The 21,885-nt window shown below is 44.3% G+C and overlaps 1 protein-coding gene across 2 annotated transcripts in view; it reads left to right on the top strand.

The window, feature by feature from the left end:
* Positions 1–3,669: 3,669 nt before the first annotated feature.
* PTCHD4 (patched domain containing 4) overlaps positions 3,670–21,885 on the top strand; it is a 124,132-nt gene continuing 105,916 nt past the window's right edge. Inside the window, exon 1 of one of the 2 annotated variants that reach the window (XM_032777621.1) lies at positions 3,670–4,095. In XM_032777621.1, the coding sequence (XP_032633512.1) occupies positions 3,670–4,095 (426 nt within the window). Of the gene's footprint in view, positions 4,270–21,885 lie in introns of both variants that reach the window. The other variant, XM_032777620.1, reaches the window with a different exon arrangement.

Raw genomic sequence — 21,885 nt, 5'->3', positions numbered from 1 at the left:
CATGTGTGTTCACCTTTCCCTCCTTGTAGGAAACATTACAGAGTAAAATGTACTCTGATGTGAATCTCTCCTCTATGTCAAGAGTTTAAGACCAGAAAGACCCACTAGATCATCTAGTCTGACCTCTTGTATATTGCAGGCCACCAACACCCACACACTAAATCCAGCAACCGAAATGAGATGACCAAAGTCTTACAGCCCACAGGAGACTACACTATTCTGTGCCACAGGCAGAAAATAGGAGGGACAGAGGTGCACCATTGCTCAAGGCCTCCATGTCATTATCTACTGACCTCTATAATACCATGGAGATAGATTATGAAACGTAGGAGACCAAGTTTATGTGTAAGTTCAGAAGATCACACTAGGCCCTCTACATTTAGACTTTGTCCTCAGGGGGCATTAAACCTGATTTCAGTTGTTGGCATAGCGGCATCACAGAGTGGACAAGGAAAGCTGCACTTTGCACTGGTGGAGCTTAACCCTGCCTAGAACCAAGAAAGGATCAAATTTACTTTCCTTTCTAGCACTCAGGGTTTGCAATGGTACAGCTATGCCGATGGCTGAAATAGAGGCTAATTTCCAATGTAGAGAATCTGATGTCGTGACTTTTTTGTTGTTGTTTGGGTACGCATGTTAGACCCTTCCCTGTAAGGACTATGCCCCGTATTTACAAATGCACCTGCCTGAATATAAGCTTCTAAGTCCATATTTAGGCACTGATATAAAAAAGAGCCTGTGGTTTGTTTTTTTGTTGTTGTTTTTTTGAGAAGCTGAACACCTGCAGCACCCATTGATCAGCACTTTTGAAAATCAGGCCATTTATCTTTAGACACCTAAATATAATACAACACATAAATATAGATTAAGGAAGCTAATTTAGGCACCTAGCTTCAGAAATTTGTGTTTGTATTCCTGCCTTTTCATCCCTTGTGTCAGAGTCAGATGTCAGGGGTCCTGCAAAACCACAATAACCTCACATCTGTGATCTATGTTGTTGAATATAGAAGCAGAAACAATAACTATAACAAAGAACAATTGCAAAGATTCTGAGAATCCCCCTTTTTGTGTGACCAATCAGATTGGAAAGTAAGTGTCTGTGTGAGAGAGAATTTAGTGATGTGAAAAACACCTTTATACACTGTAAAATTACATGTGAAACATAGACATGTTATAAAAATATTAACTGTTATGCATTACAGCATACGCTGCACATAGATCACTATGGTGTCACCATCATCAAGTTCACCCAAAACATTAACAACATATCCGGTCAGCTGAAATACATCCTGATTGTCAATCTGCAGCCAGGCCACAATCAGTGTGTGGAATAACCCCAGCACACCCCTCCCTTCTACCCCTCCACTCTGTGCTTGGAGATTTCAAAACTGCCAGTTTAGCCTGCCCAGGTACAAAAAGTTGGTCAAGCAGCAGCCAGGCTATGTGCAAGCATTATGTGTCCCTGCCAGAATAAACTGGGGCGTGGAGAAAACCTGTCCAAAGGCAATGAATCGCTGCCATAAAAAATCAAAAAGAGGAGTTGAATGGGGGGAAATGGAAGAAAAAATGAAACACCCTATCTGAAGCCAAACAAAAGGGACACTGTGCAGACACCTGGGGGGATGTGGCTCACAAAATGATTAGCTGCTGTAATGCCGTGCAAGATCCATCACTGCAAGTATCCTGAGCGCTTAGGAATAATTTAGTGACACTTCTTCTCTGCAAAGTCTGTGATATATTATTTGGATGAATGAGGAAGCTTTGTCCAGCCCCCTGTTAGTAATCCTTGGTGTGAGTCAAATTTCTTAACCAATGGGCTCAAGCTTTCTCTTGTTTTTTTCTCTCTTGATCTCCTTGCATTGCAACATTAGCTTGTTATGAAAGCAACTCACAATGTCCTAAGCTTTTCACAAGGTCACCGATATGCTGCCAGGATCAATCCGTTTTTGTTGACAAAACTGGCTATATGGACTATTGGAACTTTTAAGATGCTAAGCCATTAAGCAGCTATTTAGGGGGTTGTTTTGTTTTTCCCCTTAAGACTTAAATTTGAGCTCAATAAACCTATGGTTGAGATGATACTAGAGGTGAAACCCTTCTTGCTTTTCTGCGAAGTGTTATCACCACTGCTAACACTGAACCTGCTGTCCCTGGTTAAAGCACCCTAAACACAATTCCTCCTGCTTAGAAACTTCCCCACGGATGATGAGCCGGAAAGCTGTTGTCCTGCAAACAACCACCTGGGTATTAGGCACTTTTCTCTTGGCCTCAGAAACAGCACAAAAGAATCCTCTCCTCTTATGCAATGTGTTGTATGTGGCTGGCTATATTTTGGAGAGCTTTTTCTGGAGTATTGTCCTGGGCTGGGTTGTTATTCATGAAGGGACTGGTAATTACTGTCTAGTTTTAGGAAATTCGTTTGTTAGGTGTATGGATCTTCCAGTCCAGTGTTTCTCAGCAACCCATCAATGGACCTGCCCTGGTCCCTGAGATCCCCCTGACACAGTTTAGGGAGGCTGCAACTGCAAGCCAGCCCTTGGTATCACAAAGGTTGACAAACACTACACTAGTGCTCTCTGTAGCAGGAGCTTGCAGTTGTGATTTGTTCCCCCTCTCCACAGTTGTGGCTTTCCTCAGCTGATCTGTGGGGCAGTCCCTGCCTGGGAAGCTAAATTTACATTAGTGCAAATGGGGAAGGGGGGATATACTCTCTTTAACCCCCCCCCGCCTCTCCCCCTCCATATTGGAAACAAACGGAGGCGTCAGGGTTGTAATGCAGGGCGTTGCGGGACAGAGCAGGGATGGGACAGGCACAGTGATTAGGGAGGGGAACATACACACCATCACTTTACAAACTAGAAACCCTGAGCCCCTTTGACCTCGCACTCGCCATGTCCCCTAGAGGGGCACCGCTGGGGCCGAGAGGGCGAGAGACTGCCCTGCGCTTTGCCAGACTCCCGTCCCGAGCAGAAGTCACGGCACGGCAGCCAGCCCGCAGCTGCAGCCCCCAGGCACCGCAGCTCTGCAAGCCACGGGGCGAGAAGCGGAGCGTGCACCAGCCTAGCGTGGCTCGGGAGATGTTCAAATGCAGAAGCAGCAGCAGCTTCTTGCCGCCAGAGCGAAATTCCCTAGAGGTGAATGGGGGATCCCAGGCAAATTCGCTGGGGGTCCCCGCTATTAATTCCCGTGGATCATCCATTTCCCTCTCGCTTACACACCAGTCCCCTGCCTCGTGTGACCCTGCTGGAAAACGCTTTAAAAATAGTGCCCCCCTCCCCTTAGCCATTTCCACCCACCCCCTTCTCCTGCTCCGCCGCCGGGGCACATGGTTAGCGGGGCTCTGCCTTGGGCAGCTGCACGGGAACCCAGCACACAGGGGTGGAGGGGGCGAGGGAGCGCTCCGGTACTGCAGAGCAAGGACGGATCCCAGCACAATGCCAGCGCCTCCGTGGCGAAAAGCGGGCCGGGAAGGGGGGCAATGCTGCTCAGCTGGGGGGGAAATAACCCGGGCGCCACCCTGTCCCCAGGGCCCCTCCACACACACACGCGCGCGCACCCCACGGATCGCTACTGCTGCAAGTTGCTGCAGTCTTGCAAAGGAGTAGTCGGAGTGAGAGAGGGAGGAAAGGGGAAACTGGCAGGAAGGGGGCAAGGAGCCACACATGTCACATGTGCTTTCTAAGCCGCCCGGGAGCATCTGCAAGCTGGAGCTGGTGGAGGATGCTGCGGCAGGTGATCCACAGAGGGCTACAGTCGTTCTGCTACAAGCTGGGCTTGTTCGTGAGCAGGCATCCGGTGTTTTTCCTCACTGTGCCCGCAGTCCTGACCATCATCTTCGGCTTCAGCCTGCTCAACCGCTTCCAGTCTGAAAGGGACCTGGAGACACTGGTAGCCCCGAGCCATAGCCTGGCCAAGATCGAGCGGAGCTTAGCCAGCAGCCTTTTCCCCCTGGAGCAGTCCAAAAGCCAGCTCTATTCGGACTTGCACACCCCGGGGAGGTATGGCAGGGTGATCCTCCTCTCCAAACCTGGAGGCAATATTTTGCATCAGGCTGATGTGGTCCTGCAGATCCACCGAGCCGTGCTGGAAATGAAGGTGAACTACAAAGGCTATAATTATACTTTTTCCCATCTGTGTGTGTTGAGAAATCAGGATAAGAAATGCGTGCTGGATGATATTATTTCAGTGCTAGAGGATCTGAGGCAGGCTGCCCTCTCCAATAAGACAACAGCCAGGGTGCAAGTGAGCTATCCCAACACTAAATTAAAGGTATGCTCTTACTGCATGCTTCTGCCAATTAAAGAGGCAGCACTTCATTTCGTGTCCTAAACAGCAAAGAGGGAACAAAAATATGAAGCATTAAAACGGCTGCATTTCCTTTTGTGGGGGGAGGCTGTGGGTTGAAGGGAACTAATGATGAGAAGCATTAAATGAAGGAACCAGTGTGAGACCCTGCCCTAGTAGCTTTAAGGATTAATCCATCAAAACAAGGTCTGGGGGCAGGGGATCTATAACAGTTTGTGGGTATTGGTCATTGAAAGCTGGGGTGCAAATGTATCTTGATTCCGTAGCTACAGTTCCCAGCTGGCATGCCAGAATCATTTGCGTTTAACATGGCCAGAGAAGGGTTTCCTCAAATACATAGTAAGCTCTTGTCTCTCGCTGACTCTGTATGTGTGGTGGGAACAGCAGAGGGTTTGTACAGTGGTGATTCCAGGTGTCCTGGCTTTTCTTCGTCTTCTTTACCTGCATGCATGGGAGGGGGTGGACATTTTCTCCCAGTGTGAAAATAATTAGCACTGCCACTGACTGATAGGCTGGACTATTGGATGGATTCCATCAACAAGGGGTGTCCAGCAAAGGCAAAACAAGGCAAAAGGCTAACTAAGTTTCAGTCTTGCCAATGGAAGTTACATACACTCAGCACAAAACACGTGACCATTTTAATGCTACCTCCCCCCCCCCCACATAGTGTGTTCACCTCTGGTGAGTTTTCTAGGCTGGTTGCCGATTAGTAGAATTTGTGTGCTCAGAGCAAATGAGATGTAGAGTCTTCAGGAGACTGGTGAAAGAAGTTTCAAGGATTACTGCAAATGTGACTCCTCCAGAACGCACTGCATTATTTGCAGGAGTTACCTAGTCAAGTTTCACAGAAATACCTAGCACATAGTTACTCACGGGTCAGGTGTAATCCCATAAAGGGAAGATAATGTCTTAGCGTCTTTCTTCCAAGACGTTGAGGCTTCTAGTGGATTTTTGTTTCTGCCTTTCATTGAAAGACATTAGGGTGACCAGATGTCCCAATTTTATAGGGTCAGTCCCTATATTCTTGGCTTTATCTTATACAGGTGCCTATTACTCCCCATCCCGTCCTGATTTTTCACACTTGCTATCTGGTTACCCTAGAAGACATGCATCCTGGGGTGTGGAGGATGGTAGAGATTTTGTAACTACTGGCCAGACCCTGAAGTTATTACTCTGCCCTTACTTTTTATTTCTTATTTATTGATAATTATACAAGACACAAAAGTAAGAACAGTCCTTGCCCCAGAGAATTTACAGTCTGAAAGAGAGATGTCAATTTGCCTTATTGGGTGTTTTGTTTCAGTAAAAAATGAGTGAATATCTAAGGATTTGGTTCAACACCGTCTCCTATGTCAAAAAAAATGTTTCTTAACAGGAGAGATGTGGTTGTTGAAGTTGAATTAGGGTTGTGTGAAGTTGAAAAAATGTCCTTTGTGTAGGCACTGCTCTTAAAGAACCCTAGGGACATCTAACTGAGCGCGGCAAAAGGAGTTCAGGGTGATCTGCTGTCTCTCTTTCCCAGAAGGTGTCCAGAGTTCCTGCTCTAAAAAAAATAAGGACAAAAAATAAAAATTGTCATCTGCTAGTGACTGAACCAAATACATGTAATGGATGAATTCTAAACACCAGTACGGACTTTCGCAAAGCCAAAAGGCCTGATCTTGAGAGATGCTCCGTACCTGCCAAGGATCTCCAACTCCAAGGAAGTTGCCAGGTGCTCAGCATTTCTCAGGTGAAGGAGTTTATGCTCCTTAGTCTCTAGCTTTAAACTTCAGTAGGGCAGGTGCTTTCTATCCACTCGTCAGTACATGGCTGTAGGAAACCAGAATCCTGACTGATTGTATTAGAATAAAGTGAATTAATTATTGTAATTGCTTATTTGTATTACTGGAACTCTGAAAAATCCACTTGGACTAACTATGGTGGGAGAAGAGTGTTCCCAGTGTTTCCGAGACAGCTTTAAACAATCTTTCATGGGCAAAGTTCATGGTCCCTCAGAAGTGCAGTTTGTCAGTGCTCGTTTTCTTTCTAACCAAGGGCTGGGTTGTAACCTCCAGCCTGCCCTGGCTGAGGGCTGGTGCATCGCTGTGCCATCCCAGGAGCAAACTAGGGAGGTGATAGACTCTGAGCCATAATTCCCCCTCTGCCACCTTGTGCTTTAGTAGGCACTTCAGCCCCTTTCATGGAGCATCTTACTCCTCTACTGTGTGCCCAGTTACTTTGGCCAGCCGGTAAAATGGGAGAAAAGCCAGCTTCTACTCCCTATGCCTCCTTTATGCCCTCCCTACTCACTGGCTTGCAGTGGGGGAGTATTGACTGAGTAGCCACTGCTGCCCGCTCTGCCCATGGCCAGAGTCACAATCTGAGCGAGGCTGACTTGGGACCAGCGGTGCCTTTGCTCCCTCAGACTCCCCGGCACATTGGAGGAAGGGCTGGGACAATCCAGCCAAGGATAGTTCTTGTGTGGTCAGCATGTGTTTACAAACAAACACCTTCTACACTGTCCACTTAGCTAGATCACTGTCTGGATGTTCAGCGTGGGAGAACAATGCCCTAGGGGCCTGGTTCCATTATGATTATCTAGCGCATTGGCAGAGGGCTGGGGTGAGGGTTCTATTTTTTTATTGCTTTTCACTGAAACAGTGAAGTAAGCAGTCTGTGATGTGACCCAGCTTACTGAATACAGAACGATGGAGAGCTAAACCCCTCACTCTGAACTGGATCCTGCTCCCCGTTGAACTTAGAGTGACCAGATGTCCCGATTTTATAGGGACAGTCCTGATATTTGAAGCTTTGTCTTCTATGGGTGCCTATTACCCTGCAACCCAGTCCCGATTTTTCACACTTGCTGTCTGGTCACCCTAGTTGTACTCACAGCCCGGCCTCCCGTAAACTTCCAGTGCAGCCAACAAAGCTGAAGCCAAAGGGAGAAAGGACATTGGGTTTTAGCCCTGTTGGTGCTAATGGACTTTTCCTTGGACAGTGATTACACGTAGGGCTCTGTGATCACTCCTCAGATTGGCCAGATCACTTGTAAGAATTATGCCACTTATCTGTGATCCAGAAAGATGTCCCAGTGTCTTTATTCTGATGCTGCCAAGAGGTGTGTGCCAGCCTGAGTTTGCCTGAGAACTTGAATGATGATCTTACTTAGATGCAAGGAGCATTTGGTTTTGTCCCTGCAATCTCTCTCAGACAGACCCTTGTGAACAGCACACATTTCTATCCCTTTCTATCGATGAGTCTAGCCTCCAACAGGCCTTGCTTTTTCAGACTGAGCTAAGGGATGACAATGAGCCAACTCTTGTCAAATCTGTGGGATTCAGTGGTACTTTTGTGTGAGTAACCTGAGCAGGATTTTGCTCAGTCTCAGTGAACTAGCTGTTCTGGTCTGTCTGTTCTGGAAGCAGCTGGGTAAAATTGTTGAGCAGAAGCACCAGTCGGCCTGGGTAGTGCAACCAAAGAGCTGAGATTTTCCTGTGCAATAGCTTGAGTTATATATTAGTCATTCCTGAACACTAAGCTAGATTAGTTCCCCATAAAGCAGCCATTCTGATAACTGCAAATCAGTTAAGTGGAGTGTTATACGGGAGATTGCGTTCAACCTACCTATCTCCTCCATCGCTCAGTCTAAGGGGGCTCTCACTTCATATCCCTAAACGGTTTCCAAATGCTATTGGTGCCGCTCTGGGGCCAGATTTCCAAGTACTCACCAGCTCCCATGGCACCACTAGTAGCAGTCCTGTGAAAAGAGCTCAGTCCAATTGTGTACCAGGAATCTCCCTTGCCTGCTGTTTCCCAAGGACTCCCTGTGATTCCAGGGGACAAGTCACCATGAAGGGGGCAAGAGGAGAGGAGACGAGAGCATGGCCCCAGGCAAAGAAGAGCTGAACATGTTGCTCCATCCTAAGGAGTGGTGCAACTTGCAAGCTTCTCCTGGGTACCTAGGAGCTCCAAGCATTGGGCTTCCCCGAAGCACCATCCCTCCCAACAGTTCCCCTGAAGAAACTAGATAAGCCACTGAAATGGACCCAAGAATTAGGCTCATCATTTTAGTATTTTTACCAAATTTAGTGGGAGGGAGGATGTGGCATTTTGTTACTGACACACTAAGTGCTTTTCTCGCTCATAACTCTGTGAACTGGATAAAGAGGGTTCCCTGTCTTGACTGCGTTAATTGTCTCTGCTTAGTGGGTGTGTGAAAGGAGCTCTACAAAATAAAGTAGCACTGTTGTACTAGAGAGAAACACACATAGTGGAGCATAGTTTCCAGAGTTCTCTTTTAAATGGAGCTTTCCCCAGACAGAATTGTTTTGTTACAAACATGTTGTTCCAATCCATCTCTGGGGTGAGTTTCATTGATGTCACACCATGGCTGGATTTCACCTACTCCGTGTATTTATGACTCACTTCTTTCCCTTTAAAATTCAAATTAGTTGCTAGACTGACAGCTGTGAAGATTGAAATTCTCTGTTTATTCATAGCATGGGTTGTAGCAATGCAAGCCCTGCTGGAATACTTTAGCCTTGTGTGGAAGGCCAACTTTTTGGGACTATTTTAGTCTTCATGTCGACGCAGTCCTTGGACTTTCTCTGTCTGGCAACCAGGATGCTAATTGGTGCCAAATATATTATGTCAATAGTTAACCTTATTATTGTTTCTTAAATGCAATATGTGCTTTGCAGGTATGTAGGAAAAAAGGGCCTTGGCTCAAAGATCTTACTGGTACCTGTCATGGTATAATTCCCAAATCTGGACCTTAACAGCCAAAATGGGTACCAGCATGGATCCTCTAAGCTTAATTACCAGCTTAGATCCTGTAGTGCTGCCACCAACCAGAAATTTCAGTGTCTGGTACACTCTGTCCCCCAAAAACCTTCCTTGGGGACCCCAAGACTCGGATTCCTTGAGTCTCACAACAAAGGGGAATAAACCATTTCCCTCCCTAGGTTACCCTGGAAGATACTGTAATTCAAACCCCTTGAATCTAACACACAGAGGAATTCCCCCTTCTCCCCCACCAATTCCCTGGTGAGTACAGACTCAATCCCCTTGAGCCTTAACTAGGAAAAAAATCAAACAGGTCTAAAAAAGCAAACTTTTAATAAAAAGAAAGAAAAAACATAAAAATTGTCTCTGTAATCAAGATGAAATATTACAGGGTCTTTTAGCTTATAACCAATGGATAAACAGCCTTATCCAGGAAAAATACAATTTAAAATATTTCCAGCAAACTACACATTTGCACATAAAGAAAAACACAAAAAAAAAGACTATAACCGCCTTTTTACTTACTCACTATTTTGAACAGATAAGAGACTGTAGCAGGGAGATTGCAGAAACCTGGTTTCACCTCTAGTCCTGTCCAGGACCCAGAGAGAACAAAGCCAAACCCAAAAACCACAAACAAAGGCTTCCCTCCCTTGAGATTTGAAAGTATCTTGTTTCCTGATTGGTCCTCTGGTCAGGTGTTGTTTGTTAACCCTTTCCAGGTGAAAGAGACATTAACCCTTAGCTATCTGTTTATGACGCTACCTGACAAACAATATAGCACCAGGCAGTGCAAGGCTGTGTGCTCTAGTGGTTTGGCCACTGGCCTTAGAGATATGGGTTCAAGTCCCCATCTCTGCCACTGACTTGTTATGTGACCTTGGGCAAGTTGCTTCACCTCTTTAGGCCTCAGTTTCCCTTTCCACCTATTGTATTATCTCTTTAAACAGTAATCTCTTTGTGGCAGGGAGGGTCTGTGATGGGAAGGCCGTGTGGCCTAGTGGATCAAGCCCTGGACTGGGACTCAGGAGATCTGAGTTTTCCTCCCAGCTCATCTACTAGCCTGCTGAGTGACCTTGGTAAAGTCACTTCACTGCTCTGTGTCTCAGTTTCCCCATCTGTAAAATGGGGATAATGATAGTGACCTGCTTTGAGAGCTACTGATGAAACGTACCATATAAGAGCTGGGTATTATTATTAATAATAATAATATGCTATGATAATGAGTACCAGAGGTTACAAAAAAACCAAACCCCAGTCTGGGCTGGATTTGAGCCAGTGACTCAAGATGGAAAGCTGTGTGCACACGACTAGATCCATGGTCCTGCTGCTCGACAGTAGACTCCTGTCTGTCATATTTAGTAAACACCTGATTTAAGTGCTTGGCTTGATCCGGCTCAAGATTATACAAAAAGCTGTTTCAAATTGGGCAGTTGTAATACAGGCATTAGCCTAGTTACTTCTATATTAACTTTGCATCGTGTTATTAGTACAGTTACTCTCAAACTTATAGGGTGATAGTTCTCCTTACCCTGCCTTTAAGCATAAAAAATATGTGCTCTGGTAAGTTATTGGCAAGGTAAAACCATTGTCAGGACAAAAGGAATGTGGATGTATTTCTGTGTAAGCAAGGGTGTGGCATATACCAGAATTCAAGGCCGGCTCCAGGAGTTTTGCCACCCCAAGCAGAGAGAGAGGGAGAAAATAAAAAAAAAAGCCACAATCACGATCTGTGGCAATTCAGCAGGAGGTCCTTTGCTCCAAGCAGGACCCTCTGCCGAATTGCTACCAAATACCTGAAAGTGCCACCCCAAGCACCTGCTTGATAAGCTGATGCCTGGAGCCAGCCCTGCTGGTATTTCAAATCCATTTCACAATCCTGACATATAGAGACAGAATATCAGGGTTGGAAGGGACCTCAGGAGGTCATCTAGTCCAACCCCCTGCTCAAACCAGGACCAATTCCCCTGACAGATTTTTGCCGCAGATCCCTAAATGGCCCCCTCAAGGACTGAGCTCACAACCCTAGGTTTAGCAAGTGAATGCTCAAACCACTGAGCTATCCCTCCCTGGGTTAATCATCCAGGAGCAGAGTGCATTGTGTTGCCATGCAGAACAGTGAAAGGTCCAGGATTCCCTTTTCTGGACTGGTGGAGGTGGGACACATTGCGGAGTTGATGGCCTTGCTCTCTGGTGGTGGGACTGAGAACTAATTCAAAAAACACCTTGCTGGTAAATCCTCCACTAACAATGAGTCTTAGTGGAGGACACGTGTCTGAACTTCCCAGCCAGAGGAAAGGTGCTTTAGAAGCTCGGACCAAGAATAAAAGTTGACCCAGAGCATGAAAAGTGGACATTAGCCAATATCTGTATGTATGGTGTGTATGCTGAGGGGATAAGGGGCAGTTGGGCGAACGAAGCTAGGAAAAAAAAAGAATACTCATATAAATTGTCTTCCATTTCTGATTATGCTGTGTGTGCATGTGAGATATCTTGCTTAATTAAGAAATAAGAAAATGAAGTAGATAAACCATGTGCTGTATGCACTGTTATTGTAGCCATGTTACATAAGTTTCACTGGCATAAGTGGTACTGTGCACAGTGCTCTGTCAGTGGGAGAGCTGCCCCCACTCATTATCGAAGGGGGAACTCCCGGGGGTGTTGATCATTATAGCAGTGGAGATATGGCTGCAGGTTTTGCATCTGTTGTTCTGGCAGGATCTGATTCCGCTTTGTGTTCGGCCAATAAAAGATATGACCTCACCCACCTGTCTTGCTCTATGATGTGTGCTGGGCATTTTAAAAATACTACGCTAAGAACAAAAGATGCATTAGCCTTACTATGTAGTAACAGAGAGGCACTGCATTATTACAATTGCAGAAGTCGCAGAGCATGAGGCCAACGTCTGTTTTTCTGAGAGGAGGAAAAAGATCATTTCAGACCATGGTCTTGCGTTTGTACACAGCACCTTTCATCCCAATGAATCCCAATGCTCAGTGCACACCGATTGTGCAAACAGCGAGGGTCACCCTGTGTGTTGCAGAAAGGTTGCACATTCGGGGCTGAAAAGCAGCTTTCGTTTTAAACAACAGATAGCAAAAAGCTACACAACAGCTTAGGACATGAAATGAAGGTGTCACATGTAACAGAAGTGAAAGGAGGAGCTTATGTGGATGAGGAGAGTACAAATGGACGGGTCACTTGCCAAGGGGATGGTATTGGTGGCCTGTGATATACAGGAGGTCAAAGTAGATGATCTACTGGTCCCTTCTAGCCTTAAATTCTATGACTAAAAAGCCTCCTGACCCCCTTATATCTCTGCCCAGAAGCCAGACACTATTGAAGTCCCCTGTGTTCTCCTTCTCATTGCACTCTAGTGTGTAAGGCTCGCACCATGAGGATCATGGACAAGGTAGAAGCATCTGGGCAGGCATGTGGGGAGTGGAATTCAGTATGCTGAGGAGGGAGCAGGGAAAGCACCCCCTGTCTGAGAGCTAAGAAACTCTGAGAGGCAAGATCTCCCTTGGACATGTTCCTGAGATGAAGTGTCTCTGAAGTGGCCCCAATGCAGGCCAATGTCTACTTGGCCTGAATGACCCTCAAATTAATATTGGATTAGGATATTGGGGAACAGGGTAAGTGCCTCAAGAAAAGTGCTTGGAGGTCTTTAATGACATGGAGGCGTCAGAACATTGGTTTTACTTCTCATCCCAAAATGGGACCTCAGAGAGCACGCCCTGTTGAGGAACCAGTTTGGGAGTGGCTAAGGTGGGCTGGATTGCAGCTCCACTCACACTGAGGCTGTGCAGCTACATGAATTACAAACAGAAATGTCTTTGTTCTCATAACAGAGATTAACAAATACAGCCAGCCTGATTTCTCCATAATGCTGCACAAATACAAATGAGAATCAGAAAATGTATATGATGTGTATGAGATGGGTTCAAAAGGGTAAATCTCCCCCAAAGCAATATAAAAATATCTAGTGTGCAGGGTGTAAAGCTAGAGAGCATGAGGCTGGTATGTGGGAGGCTGTGACTGGGAAGGGTATTGACTGGAACAGTGAAGACAGGACCTCACTATATTTATATTACTGGTAGAGCTGGTCAGAAACACTTGGGTAAAAACATTTTCGACCAGAAAATTCAGTTCTGCTGAACCTGAAACTCTTTGTGAAATCATGTCCATTTATGCCCAGATTTTGTTTTAGCAGAACCACCCCTTCCACCCCAGAAAATTTCTGACAATGTCAAAACATCCCATTTGAATATTTTCTGAATGAAATGTTGTCATTTTTTTATTTCCAATGATGTTTCATTTAGATTTTTGAAATGTAGTTTCATATTGTATTTGATAATGTAATATAAAAAATATTGCTATCAAGAGGTTAAAAAAATTAGTCATGATTAATCTCAAGATTAATTGCACCATTAAAAAAGAATAGAATACAATTTATTTAAATATTTTTGGATGTTTTCTACATTTTCAAATATATCGATTTCAATTACAACACAGAATACAAAGTGTACAGTGCTCACTTTGTTTATTTTTATTACAAATATTTGCACTGGTAAAAAACAAAATATATTTTATTTTTCAGTTCACCTAATATGAGTACTGTAGTGCAATCTCCTTATCATGAAAGTTGAACTTACAAATGTAGAATTATGTACAAAAAAACCTGCATTCAATAAAACAACGGAAAACTTTAGAGCCTACAAGTCCAATCAGTCCTACTTCTCATTCAGCCAATTGCTCAGACAAACAAGTCTGTTTACATTTGCAGAAGATAATGCTGCCTGCTTCTTGTTTACAATGTCACCAGAAAGTGAGAACAGGTGTTCGCATGACACTGTTGTAGCCAGTGTCACAAGATATTTATATGCCAAATGTGTTAAAGATTCGTGTGTCCCTTCATGCTTCAACCACCATTCCAAAGTACATGCATCGATACTGATGATGGGTTCTGCTTGATAACAATCCAAAGCAGAGTGGACCGATGCATGTTCATTTTCATCATCTGAGTCAGATTCCACCAGCAGAAAGTTGATTTTCTTTTTTGGTGATTTGAGTTCTGTAGTTTCTGCATCAGAGTGTTGTTCTTTTAAGACGTCTGAAAGCATGCTCAACAACTCATCCCTCTTGGATTTTGGAAGGCATTTCAGCTTCTTAAATCTCGGGTTGAGTGCTATAGGTATCTCTAGAAGTTCCACATTGGTGTCTTCTTTGCATTTTGTCAAATTTTCAGTGAAAGTGTTCTTAAAACGAACAACATGTGCTGGGTCATTATCTGAGACTGCTATAACATGAAATATATGGCAGAATGCGGGTAAAACAGAGCACAACACATACAATTCTCCCCCAAAGAGTTCAGTCACAAATTTAATTAATGTATTCTTTTTTTAATGAGTGTCTTCAGCACGGAAGCATGTCCTTTGGGATGATGGACAAAGCATGTGAGGCATATGAATCTTTAGCTCATCTGGCCCATAAATATCTTGCCTCCCATCTGCAACAGTGCCATGTGAATGCCTGTTCTCACTTTCAGGTGACATTATAATTAAGAAGTGGGCAGCATTATCTCCCATAAGTGTAAACAAACATGTTTCTTTTAGTGATTGGTTGAACAAGAAGTTCATCTGAGTAGAGTTGTAGGCGCTAATGTTTTACATTGTTTTGTTTTTGAGTGTAGTTATGTAACAAACCCCCCCCCCCAAAAACTACATTTGTACATTGTACTTCCATGATAAAAAGACTGCTCTACAGACTTGTATGAAGTGAACTGAGAAATACTATTTCTTTTGTTTATCATTTTTACAGTAATAAAAGATAATATAAAGTGAGCACTACGACACAGAATACAAAGTTTACAATGAAAATTGATATATTGGAAAATGTAGAAAAACATCCAAAAACATTTAATAAATTTCAATTGGTATTCTATTGTTCAACAGTGCAATTAATCGTGATTAATTTTTTTAATCACAATTAATTTTTTTTAGTTAATTGCGTGAGTGAACTGCGATTAATTGACAGCCCTACTGATAATGTAATATAAAAAAGTCTAAACCTAAACATGTTGATGGATCAGAAATGAATGCTGTTTTTGAGAATTTTCCCTTGTGGAGAATTTTGAAATGCTCTGATTTGAAATGAAGCCAAATTTCAAAATCTTTCAGCAAACAGAATTTCTACCCTCTGCCCAGCTCTAATTACATGGGTGCCTTGACGTCCCATTATACGAGGTGCTGTACAAATGCAGTGTAAAAGTGAATCCCCGCCCTGAAGAACTTAACAGTATAAATAGACAAGACAGATAAAGGGGGAAACAAGAATGCAGAGAAGCGAAGGGTCTTGCCCAACCCCACACACTAGAGCCAAGAATGGAACCTGAGACTCGTGCCTCACGCTTGAACAACCTGGGCTCCTGACCATTCTATCAGTTGCATATTATTACAGTTTCCCCCCCCAAAAAGGTGGCTGCATTTCTGGTTGTGCCGTGTGATCCCAAAATATAGTTTCTGTATGAATTAATGATTGTAAAGCACTCTGTAGGCCCTTTGAGATGAAAGAAGCTGTTAATATCATTTCATTCTCATTATCCAACTTCCTCAGGTGGGAAGGTGCCAGAGTCTTCACCCTAGAGCACCCTTTCCTGCTCCCCAAACAACCCAAACTGCTTGTTTGCAATGAAGTATTAATGGCAGTAAGTCAGTAGCATGTCTTCATTTTCCAGAATGGTTTCTTGGAGTGAGTTGTGACTGATTAATTAAATGCTTTATCAAAGGAGAGCTGAGCAGCAGCAGCAGCAGATAGTATTCATTTATAGTTTTGCTAATAGAACCCATAATTGGCTTTGCTTGTGTCCTCGGCTTCCTTCATTCACAAACACTCTGCTGAGTGAAATTTTGTTCCAAAGGACGTTCACAAAAGGCAAAAGGATCATGAATATGAAATATGCTCAAGAACAGTTGTTTACACCACGCTTTTGTGTCCCTGTGGAAAAGCTGTTGCTTGTTAGGAATATTTGTGTGTCATTCTTTGGGAGCATTAATGTTTCCCCAGTGGTATTTATTCCTTCACAAGCATTAATATTCCTGTATGTTACTGATTCTCTGTCTATCACATAGGAACTAGTGAATCAGTTGGAACACAACAGATTTATCATTGTAAATTACAACAGAAGCTGCCATCAGAAGCATACCAGCAAAGAGACAAGAACATTTCAGATTATTTACAAATGCCTCTCCTGCCCATTCTTTCCCTAGGCTCCAAGATTAGTTCAAGCATTAAGCTTTAGATTTATCACAAAAATTAAAATTCAGGAGTTTTCCAAGTTTAGGATGCCACACTGTCCTCAGCTATTACATTGTGTCTCAGTTTCGAAGGCAATGTAATTCTAGAGACTTCTCCTAGGAGAATCAAGTTTGTTACATTATAACTTCTGCCACCTTTTCTCTGTGTGCATTTTCTTCATCTGGGGGAGGGGATCCCAGAAAGTAAAAAGTGTTGTTTAAATTCCAAATCTTATAATTGCATAGGCATAATGTTCTTGTCACAGCAGGTTCATTGAGAAAGAATGGCTGAAATGGGTCATTTGTCATACATTCCCTGAATATACTTAGAACAGTAATTCTTAAACTGTGAGTCTGGCTTCTTTGTGGAGGCCCCAACCTTTCCCTGAGGAGATAATAACAAGCTCAGGGAAAATAGGTATGGAACAGGGAACACATTTTCTCTTGCCGCATTATGGTCAAATGGTTTGTAGCAAAATCAGAGAATGGCCCAGAATGGACAGTTGATGACTTTGCTTTTCCTGAAATTTGTGCAATGAAGTGTGGCCCAGGAGAACACATTCTCCTAATTTTGCAGAGTGGCAAAGTTTGAGAAATCAATTTATTTCAAAGGGAGTTGCACACATAAAAACCTTTGAGGATCTGAGAGAGAAAGATGGATGAGGTAATATGTTTTATTGGTGTAGCTTCTGTTAGTGAGAGAGAAATTTTCGAGATTACATGGAGCTCTTCTTCAGGTGCAGGAAACTAACTCAGTACCACAGCTAAATACAAGGTGGAACAGATTGTTTAGCATAAGTAGTTAACACATATTTCAAGGGTTCATTTGACGTGAAGTCGATCTTGGCCTACATCCTTTAACTATCCTGTCTATGGGGCTAATTCTACCAGACTCTTCTCTGTACCCATGTGGGGGGAAACATGTATGCAGCAGGGCTCCTGCACACCCCATGGAGTTGAGGAACAACATTCATTGCATATATTGAGCTGTGGAGGGGAGTCCTAGAATGGGGTTTAGGGTCAGAAGATGTGGTGTATGGATTTTAGTATGGACCTTCATGGACCACATGCACCCTTCCCTCATGCTGATTACTCCTGATCCTGGCAGAGTACATTAATCATCCTGAGTAAGTAGGTAGGGGTGCATTGAGGGTCTGTAGCCTGCTAGGATATGGCTGCAAAATCATCTGTGAAAACAGGTGTTAAGGGAGAACCTCCAAGGAGTTAGGAATTGGCCCCACTTGTTTACTTTGAAAATAAAATGACTCTTTAAAAAATAATGTAAGGATATTTCTTTGTTCCTCTTAAGGGGAGCCCTGAATGTGTTCTCCTAACTTGAAGGAGGAATATTGTGGCAAAGCTTGATAAATCCAGTCCTGTTTCTGTTTTCAGTGACCATCTCCTGCCTTTTTATCATATCACCAAAGAAGTCAGAGACATAAAAGGCCTGCGAAGTTCCCTAACCAATACAGGACTGTGACGAAATCCTAACTGAAAATGAATTCGAATTGGCTTGCACAGGAAGCCTGTCATGTGGATTGGAAACTGGATCAAAGACTGTAAACAAAGAATCATGATAAAGGTCAATGGATCAAGTTTGTGGGGGTATCTGGTGGGGTACCTAAGGGATCAGTGTTATAATCTCTCCATTGATTGTCTGGAAGTGGAGGTAAATAGCACATTAATGAAATTCACAGATGACATAAAAATGAGAGGCGATGTGAACACCTGCTGGGTCAGAGAACTTATACAAAGGAGCTTGGAGTGATTAGAAACCTGGACAGAAAATAATAGAATTAGCTGAAGGGCTTTGTCTACACACAGGTGCGTGTTTGCACTGACAGAGCTCTCACCAGACATTATCCTAGAACCATAGGGTTAAAAGAGATTGCAAGAGTCATCCATTCTAACCCCTGTCATCACTGAGCCCCTGAATATGCCTGCGAGTTGTCATGTGAGCCTTAAAGATAAACACCAAGGAAGAGGGTTAAAAAAAGTTCAAACTATCCCACTTTAAATGCCTCCACTGGCTTCCATCCAGCTTGTCCTATGATTCCAGTTCAAATGCAGTCCAGGTCAATAGGATTTGTTGTATCTAAACTATCCAAGACACATGGCTATCCAACCTCTTTTTGAAATCCTCCAGTGAAGGAGCTTCCACAACTTCCCAAGGCAGTCTCTTCCATTGTCCTGCTGTTCTTACAGTTAGGAAGTTTTTCCTGAGATTTAATCTAAATCTCATATGCTGTAGTTTGAACCCATTCCCTCTTGTCCTGCCCTCTGTGGCAAGAGAGAACGACTTTCCTTTTAACAAGTTAGTCTTCACAACCCCCCATGTGAAGCAGAGTAGTATTATCCCCATTGTTCAGATGGAGAAACCAAGACAGAAAGTTTAAGTGACTTGACAAAGGACAACAAGAGAATCTATATTAAAGCTAAAATGCTGTCGTCCAGTGGATTAGGCATGGGACTATGGCAAGGAGACCTTGGTTCTATTTCAGACTCTGCCACAGGAGTGCTGTGGACCCTGACCACTTCATCTTTCTGTTTCTGCTTCCATCCTCCTTTGTCTGTGTAGAATGTGAGGACTTTGGGGCAGGGAGTGTCTCTTACTTAGTATCTGTGCAGTGCTTAGCACTCTAATAAACTAAGCTATCATAGAATCCATGGAGCTGTGGGCAGTGCGTAATGGAGGCTAAGCCTCTCCAAATCTCATGCCCCTGGAGGAGGAGGAGCAGAATTGAGGGACCCAGAAAAATCTTCTCCTGCAACAGCCCTGGAGCTGCAGCAGGGGCACAGAGCTTTTCCAGTGTTGGGGCCACAGCAGGGCCAGGTGGGAGGAGCACATGGGATGGGGCCTTGGGGAAAAGTGGTGGACTGGGGGCAAAATGGGGCTGGGGCCACAGGGGAAAGTATGGAATAGGAATGGAGCCATGGGTTGAATGGGGGTGGAGGGGAGGAATGAGAGAGGGGCTCCAGGCTTGGATCTCCAGCCAGGGCTGAGATCTCCATCATGGTCCTGGCTGAACTCTCAGCCTCCCCGCCCCCATGCCCCAACCCGTGGCCACATGGTGGCTGAGAGCAGCATGTGGGGGTGTGGCCTTGGCCAAAAAAGGTGGGGCAGGAGCCTAGCCTCCCTAAGGGGAAGCTTCACTCGCTGTCCATACTATCATTGAGTCCATGGAGCCTTCATTGTTGCTTTTATTTAATAAACATCAATATCTTTCTAGAATGAAATTGATCTCCTATTGTAGTCTCATATGATCACAGTTTAGTTCAGTACTCTGGTGCTCTGAGAGAACATGGAGGTAAGAGCCATCCCATTTTTAACCAATTTTTATTTAGATTTAAGCACATTAGAAATATAAAATGCCCCAGCTCTCGACAACCTGAGTTTAAAATGAAATCAATGACCACAAGCAAAAAACAGCAGTGGCAGAGCAATGGTCTGTTCCCCTCACCCTTACCAGCACAAAAGCAATCGGTCAACCAAAACACAGCAGCACTGCAAGGACTCATTGGTGAGTATTGGAAACCATGAAGAGCAATGCGCATTGACATGGTGCAGTCTCATAAATACAATAGCATTCTACAGCTGCAGTTGTGAGTGCTATGTTTTAAAAATCACACTTCATGAAATTCGCGCCTGTGCAGAGCCTATGGTTTTAAGTAGGACTGAAGTGTTTAACCTAAGTACTTATATGACCCCATCGCCACAATATCTGAGCACCTCAGTTTCTAATGTCTTTCTCCTCACAACAACCCCGTGGGGTTATTCCCTGTATGGGGGCTATACACCACATGTTGGTTTAGCAGTTAAATGGTTTATGAAGCAACTGCCTGCCTGCTCCCTCAGCTGAAGCTGATTGGCAGGATAAAAAGGCTGCAAGGCAAGTGATCAGGGTGGCAGAGGGATTGTAGAAAGAGGATCCCTCCAGAAGGCTGGTGAGACACTGCCAGGGAAACCAATACTCCAGAAAGAGAGAAGCAGGACAAGAGGCTGGGGAAGCCTACAGAGCAAGAGAGGTAGGAAGTAGCTCAGGGAGCAGCAAGGGACTGAGAGGGCTGGTTCTGGCTGCTCCAAAGAAGGGCCCTGAGCTGGAACCCAGGGGAGTGGGTGGGCCTGGGTTCCCCTACTTATTGCAACCAAGGGCTTTTGGAGAAGGTGTCAAATCCAGGAGACTAGGCTGATTAGCCCTTGCTAGAGATGCAGATCTTCTTCCTCCCCACTATCTTGACAGGGCCAGGAGGGCTTGGATCAGAACAATGACTTGACAAACTCAGAATTTGGACACAAGGGGATGGTGTGGCTCCATCTCACCACAAGGGGAGGTGCTTACAGTGAGAGGCTCCCATGTTACACCCCCATTTTACACATGGAGAATTGAGGCACTGACAGATTAAGGCCCAAATTCCCAATTATCTGTTGGTGTCTAGCTCCCATTGATTTCACTGGGAGTTAGGCACCGAAACACCTGTGACAAGCTGGCCCTATGTGGTTTGCCCAAGGTCACTCAGGAAGTCTATGGAAGAGCAGGTGTTAAAGCCAGGTCTCCTGTGTCCTAACACTAGAAACCCCATCCTCTAAGTGATCCATAAATCTTGTGCTGGCTGTTTTACAGGAGTGAAATTCACCCAGTGTGCATTGAGTCATGTGGAGCGTTGGCCCTTAGAGATGGGCTGAAACAAAACTTCCAGACTGGAACATTTCATAGACTGTAGGATATAGAGCCAATCCAAAATTTTCCATTTGGGGGCCCATCCCTGACAAAATGATTGTTACCATTCATCACCAGCAAGGTGTTCAGTGCTGAGACCACAAAAATAAAGATGGTCCCTGTTCCAAAGAGCTTACATGCTACAAGAAAGATATGGTGTGAAATCCTGTCCTGTTAAGGGAATGAAAAAACTCCTGTTTGGGCCAGGATTTGACCCAGAGAGGAAATGCTGAGAAATTCAGGGGTGGGGGTGACATTGTGAATTGTTTAGTTACAAACACAAAACACATAGTAGAAGAATGATACACAACACCCCATTCAGATCTTAGGGGCAATGCTAACAGCTGGCTTTATAACAGAGGGTATGTGACTTTAAAAAGTGATCTGAAAGGAGGTTATGTGCAAGCAAAAGCCCTAAGCCTGAAATCAGAGCCACATGGGGGACCTTTGCATGCACACAGACTGCACTGAATTCAAGAGAACTTTGTGAGAGTCTTGGCGGTGATCCAACTGCAGGATCAGGCCTCGGTTACATTTCTGACAACCTATAACTTGTTCAAAGGTCAAGATGTATGTCAGGAAAGTGAAAACACGCATTTGAAATGAGCCTTTTTGTTTTGGCTGTCTCTGATTATAAAGTGGCCAAATTCATTAAAAACCAACGTTTGTGGAGACTTAGAAAAACATAAACTGTTGAGCAATAGTCAACATGGTTTCTGTAAAGGGAAATCGTGTCTTACTAATCTATTAGAGTTCTTTGAAGGGGTCAACAAACATGTGGACAAGGGGGATCCAG

This window comes from Chelonoidis abingdonii, chromosome 3, assembly GCF_003597395.2.
Source record: "Chelonoidis abingdonii isolate Lonesome George chromosome 3, CheloAbing_2.0, whole genome shotgun sequence".
NCBI lineage: Eukaryota > Metazoa > Chordata > Testudines > Testudinidae > Chelonoidis > Chelonoidis abingdonii.
This window is presented reverse-complemented; position numbering and strand designations above follow the sequence as displayed.